Source organism: Oncorhynchus gorbuscha, linkage group LG16, assembly GCF_021184085.1.
Source record: "Oncorhynchus gorbuscha isolate QuinsamMale2020 ecotype Even-year linkage group LG16, OgorEven_v1.0, whole genome shotgun sequence".
In the NCBI taxonomy this organism is placed as follows: domain Eukaryota; kingdom Metazoa; phylum Chordata; class Actinopteri; order Salmoniformes; family Salmonidae; genus Oncorhynchus; species Oncorhynchus gorbuscha.
The window spans coordinates 8,599,709-8,610,384 of NC_060188.1; the positions used below are offsets into that span (position 1 = coordinate 8,599,709).

The following is a 10,676-nucleotide window of genomic DNA, read 5'->3' on the forward strand; positions in this document are numbered from 1 at the left end:
CAGAGGTCTACTGTGCTATTCAGTGGATTCATTGGAAATCTACTTTGCAGCAACTGTTGTGTATGTACTTGGATAAGAGTAGTGTGCACTTCAATGACAGTACTGTTGGCCTGTACTACTTCATGCCATGGAGAAGTGGTTGTGTAGTAGAGAAACCATGTCAAGCAGAAGTCATTCATCCTTATTCAGCATGACATGACAGTTGTAGGCATATTAATGTTACACCTTCCTCTCCTGAGGAAAATGACTTGATGTGCCAAGTAGAGTCAAATATACTGATGGCACATCTGACCGTTTATTAATGGAGCGATTACTGGCAGATCCCAAATGATCTTGGCTTCCTCAGTGTTATCATCAAACTTTGTTGACATTTGAAACTGTCGTTTGACCCCTAAAAACCTGCTTCTTCCTGTCCTGTTTCTACAATGTATTGATTTTATTTTTTTACAGTGAGGTGGAGCGACAGTGATGTCCTAATTCTCAAGATTCTTCAGGAAGTTGACTTTATATTAGTTTCTGATATGTTCATCCCAGATAAATCACAATCTTTTAACACAAACCAGTATTATGATCTGCAGTGTGGACCGAGGCCAGTGAATGATGAGAAACAGTTGGCTCCAATGTTTAGATCCAGGCTACTTTACTGTAGGCTTATACTTGTTGTTTTGTAGTGAGAACATGTCACACAGCATCACTCTCAATGACTGACACCTCATTCTTACATCAAGAAAAAATCCATATTTTTGTCAATATTCAATCACAAATAGATTATACACTTCAACTATATATGTTAGATATTAAAATGAAAATAATGTGATGTATTTGAGTGTAAACACATGACTGCAGTATTGCTCATAGTAACTGGTAGTCATACTGTAGGGGATCAGGTGGCTGGACCAGTTCAGACACCATCAGGGAAGGACATGTAATGGAGGACATAATCAGGGATTGACCTTAAGGGTTGCCCTATTGCTTGGAGCAAATGAACTGAGCAGTCGGGCAAGTTGAACCTGTTCTGAGGTTTCCCCAGGGGATTTATCTGGTTCCTCCCCATTGTTTAAGTGAAAGATGGACAAGTTGAACCTGCTCTGTGGTTGCCCCATTAGGCAGGGGATTTTTCAAAACTGAATTTCAGTAGCCTAACATAGGGGCTACACTTACATTTTTTTGGTCCAGGAAGTATAACTATTGGTCAGGGTGAGCAGAGCGCCAGACTATATACCAATACTATATCCTATTGCTCTCGATTGTGAGCTGTGCGTCTATATCTTAGTCTCCCAGAGCCGGTATGCTTACAACCAGGTTGTAGAAGGGTCTCATGCGCTGCAAAAGTTACGCATTCAAACAGATTTTTCTACTTCATAGCATGCTAGCAGATACCCATAGACTTCCAGTCATTGTGCTAACACTAGTTAGCATTGGCTCACAAAATGACCTCTAAGTTCCTTCATACTGGACAAAGAGACATACAAATGGTATCCAGGAGTTCAACAGCCTCTGGGGAAGTAGATAATGGGCCTCATTGCCAAAATCTCAAAGTATCCCTGTGACCATTTTGCTTGTAAACAATTACTTTAAAATGTTCTGTCAAGTGACAGTAATCACCAGGCAACCAACAACAAAAGAACTGCTGTCCAGTGGGCAAGAGCTTTTAAAACCTCAATGTCAATCCCTGATATCAACGGTGCAAATAGAGGAGAAAGGATCCAAAATGGTTGCCAGACAGTTCTGGGGAGAACAACAAGGTGGGGTATTGTGAGTGCAGAAGAGTCCTGTGTGCCTTTACTTCATGTCTACTGATCTGACAGAACTTAACCGGCCACATGGTGAAACCTATCCAGAACTTTCACTAATCAGTTGGCATGAAGACAAGGACACAAGACTTGGAAGGCACAGTAATAGTATTGGGATGTAGCCCTGATCTTTTTCATTAAACAATATTCACGTCTCGACCTTCATTGGTCTTCATGTTCGGGCTATGTCGTAATTGTTCACGAACCAATCACAGGTCTTCTTGATACCTGTAGGGGAGGAGAGACACAGTCAGTCATCTATGGATACTGTGCATTTTGGAAGAGTGGTTTAATCACTGTGAACGTTACTTTCATCATAATCATAAAACGACCAATAACAAGATAGGCATCAAATATCATGCTGTAATGCGTCTGTGTTATTTACAAGGCAACTAATTCCAAATACAATATTGAGTTGTTTTCTGGACAGGAAATACAACCCTCAATATTTGGATCTCTGACCTTCAGAGAGCGGCGTGAACGTGAAGTCAGGGAGGTAGCGTCGCAGCTTGGCGTTGCTGGCCGTCTTCTTCATCTGACCGTCTGACTTGCTGGTGTCGAACTGATGTCATAGGTCAAGGGCCACAGAAGGCAAAGCACAGGGAGATGACATAGTTACAGTGCAACGGATATGGGGCACAGCTAGTCCAAGTGGGCATTTAATGTACTACATCTGTACGTCTTTCAGTCCAACAGGTGTAATGAACCTTTAGATATGGTTGCTGGTGTTGTACTAAGGATTCTACTAGATTGGTTCTAGACACAGATCTAAGGTCAAATTTGAATAATGGTTAAGGTAAGGAATTGTGGAAGATACGCTGATCCTAGATCTGTGCCTAGGAGCAAATTCTATCAGGCGTACGCAACCTGTGGAAGGATACAACTATTTGACCTTTGAAGTCCAGGGCATCTGCAATCATCTCTACGGCGTCCTTGATGGGGAGCTCCTCCTCCTCCCCCACTGTGAGAAACAAGTGACAAAGGAGCTTGGTCCAGTTACATATGGTACACGCACGCACGCACGCACGCACGCACGCACGCACGCACGCACGCACACACACACACACACACACACACACACACACACACACACACACACACAGTGTTGGACTCACCAGAGAGAATGATGGGGTCAATCTCATCATACTCCCGCAGCACCCAGAGGAACAGACGTGCAACATCCTGAGAAAACACGCACACAGATTTAATGTACACACACACACATATCTGACACATGCACACACGCACACGCACACACACACACACACACACACACACACACACACACACACACACACACACACACACACACACACACACACACACACACACACACACACACACACACACACACACACACACACACACACACACACAGAGTAATTCACTAAACATACCAGAGAGTAGATGAATTGTCTCCTGGGTGTTCCGGAGCCCCACACCTGTAGTGGGGTTCCCTCCTCTGTTAGAAGGAGAGTAGAAAGGAGTATGTGTTTGTATCTGTCTGTGTGTGTGTATGTCAAATCAAATCTAATTGTATTGGTCTACACATGGTAAGCAGATGTTAATGCGAGTGTAGTGAAATGCTTGTGCTTCTAGTTCTGACAGTGCAGTATGTTTTTTTCTTTTTTCTTTCACCTTTATTTAACCAGGAAGGCTAGTTGAGGACAAGTTCTCATTTTCATCTGCGACATAGCCAAGATAAAGCAAATAAATTCACAACAACTTCCTTATACACACAAATGTAAAGGGATGAATAAGAATATGTACATATAAATATCTGGATGAGCGATGGCGGTGCGGCATAGGCAAGATGCAGTAGATGGTATAGTACAGTATATACATATGAGATGAGTAATGGAGGATATGTAGACATTATTAAAGTGGTGTTATTTAAAGTGACTAGTGATACCTTTATCAAATCCATTTATTAAAGTGGCCAGTGATTTGAGTCTGTATGTAGGCAACAGCCTCTCTATGTTAGTGATGGCTGTTTAACAGTCTGATGGCCTTGAGATAGAAGCTGTTTTCCAGTCTCTGAGTCCCAGCTTTGATGCACCTGTACTGACCTCGCCTTCTGGATGATAACGGGGTGAACAGGCAGTGGCTCAGGTGGTTGATGTACTTGATGGATGTACTTGATGATCTTTTTGGTCTTCCTGTGACATCCGCTGCTGTAGGTGTCCTCTGTGTGTGTGTGTGTGTGTGTGTGTGTGTGTGTGTGTGTGTGTGTGTGTGTGTGTGTGTGTGTGTGTGTGTGTGTGTGTGTGTGTGTGTGTGTGTGTGTGTGTGTGTGTGTGTGTGTGTGTGTGTGTGTGTGTGTGTTACTTACTTTTAGCAGCATATGTCTTATGCATGAGCGCTGAGAGCACGTGACCATTTTCAAAGTTGAAGTTGTCATAGGGACCATACACGTTAGTCGGGATTACGGCGGTGTAGCGACGCCCATGCTGCGCAAAGTATCCCCTGTTGTCAATCAAGTCACACAACACACACACACGCACAATCATGTTGTGGTTAGAACATTAATGACCCACTCCAGCTATTTTTTTAAACAATATTCTAAGTACACATGCAACACAAGGTACAAACCCTTCAGGGTATATATATATATATTTATTTTTTTACACAAATGCCAAAATTCAAGGAGTTGGCAATTCAAGGGGTTAGTCTGATGGATGGTGGTCCTTCTGTAGCTCAGTTGGTAGAGCATGGCGCTTGTAACGCCAGGGTAGTGGGTTCGATTCCCGGGACCACCCATACATAGAATGTATGCACACATGACTGTAAGTCGCTTTGGATAAAAGCGTCTGCAAAATGGCATATATATATATAAAAACAAGGATGCGTACCGATGTCATCGGCCTTCCCTCCTGCTTCCCAGAACAATAGCAGAGCAATAGAGGTTCTTTGGAAGTTGTGGGAACATATGTTTTTGATTTCCCATTGGTTCTGGGAACAAAAGCCTAAGTTTCCTGACCAGTGAAACTGACCTTTTTTTAAAAACATTCTGAGAACATTTATTTTTTGGTTGCAGGGAAGTTCTGAGAACGTTTTACAATGATTCCCTGAAAGTTTTCCTGGGAGGTTTTATTAATGTTCAATAAGACTTTTAATAACACTGCTAGCCTAGTTTAACTGTTTTGAACACCAAGCACAGATGGGACACATGGAAATGAAATTGCTTAGGCATTAATCATGGCAAACACATCTCTTTTTTATTGTCACAAGGAGCCTATAAGATTGAAACCTATGATCTTATGTTTCCTATCCATGGACTCAGTCCACTGCGCAACCAGGTTGGAGATAGTATGCCATGTTTTGTAACTTATACAAAGCTGTCTATTTTAGTCTATTCAAACAGACCCCATTTCAAAGGAAACAAGTGCTCATAAAGACCAGGTGTGGCCAATTAGCGGGTGCGGCCACTTCATGAACTCACTTAACAAGATAGAGGATAGAGAGAGTTTTGTTGACGCTGAGAACGGAATGTATATATTAATAAATAACATTTTTAGAACCCTCTTGTGGTTTTAATGGAAAGTTTTCTTAATGTTCTGAGAATATTACTAAATAGAACCACGAGGAAACCTGTAGGAAACGTTACGCTGAAGTACTGAAATTCCCACATAAGAACGTTGTTCTTAATGTTCTCTGAACAATTTGAGAACATTACTTTAAATAGAACCATGAGGAAATCTGTAGGAAACATTATGCTGAAATTCTGAAATTCCCACAGAAGAACGTAGTTTCTTAACTTTCTGAGAGCATAACTTTAAATAGAACCATGAGGAACCTGTAGGAAATGTTATGCTAAAGTACTGAAATTCCCACATAAGAAACACATGGTTCTCAGAACATTATGTGCTAGCTGGGCTGTGCCATGTAATGAGGGACCTGCACCAGCTACTGAAATGCATCTTTTGTTAAGTTCATCAGGTGATAAATGAGGTGCAAGGGAGGCTGGAGTGGGTCTTTCAAATGTGTGCTAATGTACCTGCACAGGTAACAGATTAGTCACCAGCTCACCTGTTCTGAATATCAATCATTCTTTTGGCATGTGAGTAGCCAAAGTTTGAGTCATGTGGAGGCCCATTGTGGATCTGTGGGAAGGGGAAGAAAGCATGAGTGATCATACACCATCTTTTATTAAAAATCCCAGTTTGGAGGGCCAGAGGTTCCCAAACATAGAGTAGTTCTACTGTCACTGGGCACATACTCGGTCCCAAATGGCACCCTAAACTGTTGAACTCCTACCTTTGACCAGGGTCATTAGGTCTCTGGTTAAAAAGAATGTACTATATAGAGAATTGGGTGCCATTTGAAGCCACCATAGTATTTTAGTATTAAGGTTAAACACAACATAATCTCATTGATTTGGCCTTACTGGTTGTTCAACTCACCATGCTCTCATCAATAGGGTATGTTGTCTTATCAGGAAAGATGCAGCTGGACAGACAGGACACCACCTTGGTGACGCCCCTTTCGTGAGACGTCTGCAGCACGTTGTCATTGATGCGAAGGTTGTCTCTCTGTGAAGGCAAAACACTGTGGTCTCAATTCAATAAAACCTGTATTGCGACTCTTACACAATAACTTGTTTTTACACAATAACTTGTTTTTACACAAATTAATGAAAAGAATGCATTTTCTCACTAACACCCCACACGCGCATCAGCTCAGCCTTCATCTGCAAAACCATTTATCACTCTCACTCACTCTCAAAGAATGCTAACTTCTATTTTTTCAGTTGTGATATTCACATACTGTTATTACGCTGTAGCCCGTCACTGTAAATAAGAATTTGTTCTTAACTGACTTGCCTAGTTAAATAAAGGTTCAATAAAAAATATAAAAATTAAACAGATGGATTAATACCCTTTTGGAATTAAGATGAATACATTTGCCAACAAAGTCACTGTGTAAACTTCACTTTCAGGCAAAATATCAGATGGGCTGGTTCCATCTTCAGCCCATCAGCCTGTCTAAACTGGGGGTTTTGTACACAAATATCATTATTTGGTTAACAATTGGGGTGCCAGGCAAAGAAATGGGCCAGTGAGTTAGAAATGCCCGTTCCAAATTTCTGGACCCATCCCTGATTTAACAAATGTAGTTTGGGACAGAAATGTATAGCCTAGATATTAAAACAAACTGGGTAGTTATGTAAACTGGGTAGTTATGTAAACTGGGTAGTTAGGTAAACGGGGTAGTTATGTAAACTGGGTAGTTAGGTAAACTGGGTAGTTAGGTAAACTGGGTAGTTAGGTTAGGTAAACTGGGTAGTTAGGTAAACTGGGTAGTTAGGTTAGGTAAACTGGGTAGTTAGGTAAACTGGGTAGTTAGGTAAACTGGGTAGTTAGGTAAACTGGGTAGTTATGTAAACTGGGTAGTTATGTAAACTGGGTAGTTAGGTAAACTGGGTAGTTAGGTAAACTGGGTAGTTAGGTAAACTGGGTAGTTAGGTTAGGTAAACTGGGTAGTTAGGTAAACTGGGTAGTTAGGTAAACTGGGTAGTTAGGTTAGGTAAACTGGGTAGTTAGGTAAACTGGGTAGTTAGGTAAACTGGGTAGTTATGTAAACTGGGTAGTTAGGTAAACTGGGTAGTTAGGTAAACTGGGTAGTTAGGTAAACTGGGTAGTTAGGTAAGCTCACCAGAAAGTGTAGGTTCTCCTTCATGTGAAGATAGAGTCCTCCCACCTTGGCAGCCAGGTGGATGACATGGGTGGGCCGATACTTCTCAAACACTGCTCTTGTCTGTTGTAGATCTCTGGCAGAACAATTGTCATCATCACCATCCCATTTAATGGAAACACATCAATCTCATAAAAGTATGCATGCACAAATGTAATTATCTAAACATTTAATGTGGTTCCAACAGGAACTATATAGAAACTCTAAATATATACTGTATCTATGCATCAATCTACATATCTATAGAATAGATTAGAAAATAATAGAATAGCAGAGAATATAATATTTTTTCCACGAGTGAACTTATTTTGTTCCTGTTGGAACCACAAAACCAGCCCCAGATGTAAAAGTGTCATAACAGGATTTCATACAGTGCAACATGACATACATTACCTATAGAAATATGTTATGTAGAACAGACATGCTGGAGTTTCTCGGGCATGAAGAATATGGCATTTCTTGTATAAAGGCTAGGCCATTTTTATCTGCATAGACCAAGCCTCAGACCAGCTCTGCTGAGAATATGAAGTTAATGGAACATAACTTACACGAGGTTGGCCTCTTTGGAGGACAGGAAGGTCCACTGCTCGCCCTCGAGACAGCCGCCTTCCTGTTTCACCACGTGCTCGATGGCCTTCCCGACCAATCCAGATCCGCCCGTGACGAGCACGCGCATAGGCTCAGCCTTCGTCTGCGAATCCATCTCTCACTGATCAAAGAATGCAAACGTTAATTTTTCAGTTGTAATATTCACATACTGTTATTACGCTGAAACCTAAAACAAAGTAGGTTGATATGAATGACAGTATGATCATGGCCCTATTTATAGCCTACTTTAAAACGTAATAATAATAATAATAATAATAATAATAATAATTGTTTACATTTAGGCCAGTAAGGAATTAATCAAATATATGCTATACAACATCAAACGCAAGTTGAAAGGTATTAACACACTTTTCGTTTCAATTACAATTTCATTGTAGCCACATTTGTTTAATCATGGAGGCTACTTCATTGTATTTATTTCCTATCTACATTTATTGACTTTTGTCTTTTGAAATAAATTCAATTTGGCATATTAATTATTAAGCCAAAGGGGGGAGTGAATGGTATTATGACAATGTTAATTTTAGCCTATCAAAAGGATAAACAAACAGCCTACGCCAATATCGACATATATTTCATTTTTAAATATATCAATTTAGTTTAAAAGAATGGGAAATAAGTGTTAGGCTATATTACAAAACAGAAGCCTATATTACAATATCAGATTGTCATACAGGCTACACCACTGACATTATTTTAGCAAAGCAAACCAAATAGTATCCTAAAAGTATATGAGGTCTGTAGAAAGGAAATGTCTACTGATATGTTAAATACAATGCAGACTAGCCTATAAATAGGCCTTATAGGACAAACATTTCAGGGAAATAATTGCAAATATTAATCGGTAGTCTATGTGGGCTATTTTGAATTAAAATTTAAAAAACTCAAAGCGAAATAATGATGAGAATACAAAACTAAGAATAGTTATACATTTAGGCTAATAAGGAATTAATAACATGCTATACATCAAACGCAAGTTGTTTAATCATGGAGGCTACTTTACTGTATTTATTTCTATATACATTTATTAACTTTTAACTTTTTTCTTTTGAAATAAATTCAATTTGCCATTTTAAAGAGTCCAAGAGTCCAAAACGGGAGTGAATTGCATTATAGTCGTGTTAATTTTTTTAGCAAAAGGACAAATAGCTTACGCCAATACCGACAGACACAGTATTTAATTTTAAAATTAACAATATGTTTTTAATCGAAATATCGGTTGGTCTCATTAGGCCTATATTACAAACAGTATATTACAACATCAGATGATCATATAGGCTACAACACATATACGAAGTTTGTCGAAAGAAAATGTCTATGTGGAAGTCAAACGCACCCACCCATTCAACCAAAAGTCATCTACATAGGACTTAAAGGACAAAAATGTATAAAGGCAAAACATATTCATCCGTATAGTTTACGTGAGCTATTTTGAATTATAATCAGTCACATTTTTAATTCGGCAAGACTCTCGCGTTATTTTGTATGTATCTTATCAATACACAAAGTTAATGTATGAATTCAAACCTGTAAAATTATTCGTTAGAATTTTCCTCCTCGGATAAAGTCGGTATTAGATCCTATTTCTGAACGCTCAAGTACATAAATGAGGCATAGGCTCTCTTTTGTCTTGCACACTAACCTATCAACAGGTAAACCGCAGGCGCAAGGTGGAGTCGCACTTATAGGCTACCTGTGAGCAACACTTAGAGAACAAGGGAGAGTAGTAGCCTTACAGGTGACTATCGCAGTTTCTTGCACCGTCACTCAGGTACCACACCACATTAAGAAAATATCAGAACTGTTAAGATACGGTTGAAGTCGGAAGTTAACATACACCTTAGCAAAATACATTTAAACTCCGTTTTCACTATTCTTGACATTTAATCCTAGTCAAAAATTCCCTGTCTTAGGTCACTCAGGATCACCACTTTATTTTAAGAATGTGAAATGTCAGAAAAATATTAGAGATAATTATTTATTTCAGCATGTATTTCTTTCATCACATTCCCAATGGGTCAGAAATGTACATACACCCAATTAGTATTGGTAGCATTGCCTATAATTTTTTAAAACTTGGGTCAAACATTTTGGGTAGCCTTCCACAAGCTGCCCACAATAAGTTGGGGGAATTTTGGCCCATTCCTCCTGACAGAGCTGGTGTAACTGAGTCAGGATTGTAGGCCTCCTTGCTCGCACACACTTTTTCAGTTCTGCCCACACATTTTCTATAGGATTGAGGTCAGGGCTTTGCCATGGCCACTCCAAAACCTTGACTTTATTGTCCTTAAGCCATTTTGCCACAACTTTGGAAGTATGCTTGGGGTCATTGTCCATTTCAAAGACCCATTTGCGACCAAGCTTTAACTTCCTGACTGATGTCTTGAGATGTTGCTTCAGGATATCCACGTCATTTTCTGTCCTCATGATGCCATCTATTTTGTGAAGTGCACCAGTCCCTCCTGCAGCAAAGCAGCCCCACAACATGATGCTGCCACCCCCCTGCCTCACGGTTGGGATGATGTTCTTCAGCTTGCAAGCATCCCTCTTTTTCCTCCAAACATAAGGATGGTCATTATG

General features: G+C 40.0%; 1 protein-coding gene across 2 annotated transcripts; it reads right to left on the bottom strand.

The window, feature by feature from the left end:
• Positions 1–616: 616 nt before the first annotated feature.
• LOC123999406 (GDP-L-fucose synthase-like) lies at positions 617–9,825 on the bottom strand. 2 transcript variants are annotated; one of them, XM_046305181.1, is made up of 11 exons: positions 9,739–9,825; positions 8,036–8,196; positions 7,449–7,563; positions 6,197–6,325; positions 5,823–5,896; positions 4,126–4,259; positions 3,191–3,255; positions 2,909–2,975; positions 2,675–2,754; positions 2,256–2,355; positions 617–2,021 (listed from the first exon to the last, which is right to left on the bottom strand). In XM_046305181.1, the coding sequence occupies exons 2-11, from the start codon at positions 8,188–8,190 to the stop codon at positions 1,966–1,968; spliced, it is 975 nt and encodes a 324-aa protein (XP_046161137.1). In that variant the 5' UTR covers positions 8,191–8,196; positions 9,739–9,825; the 3' UTR covers positions 617–1,965. The 2 variants fall into 2 exon arrangements, with proteins under 2 accessions (XP_046161137.1, XP_046161136.1); XM_046305180.1 differs by having other exon boundaries at positions 9,624–9,759.
• Positions 9,826–10,676: the final 851 nt, after the last annotated feature.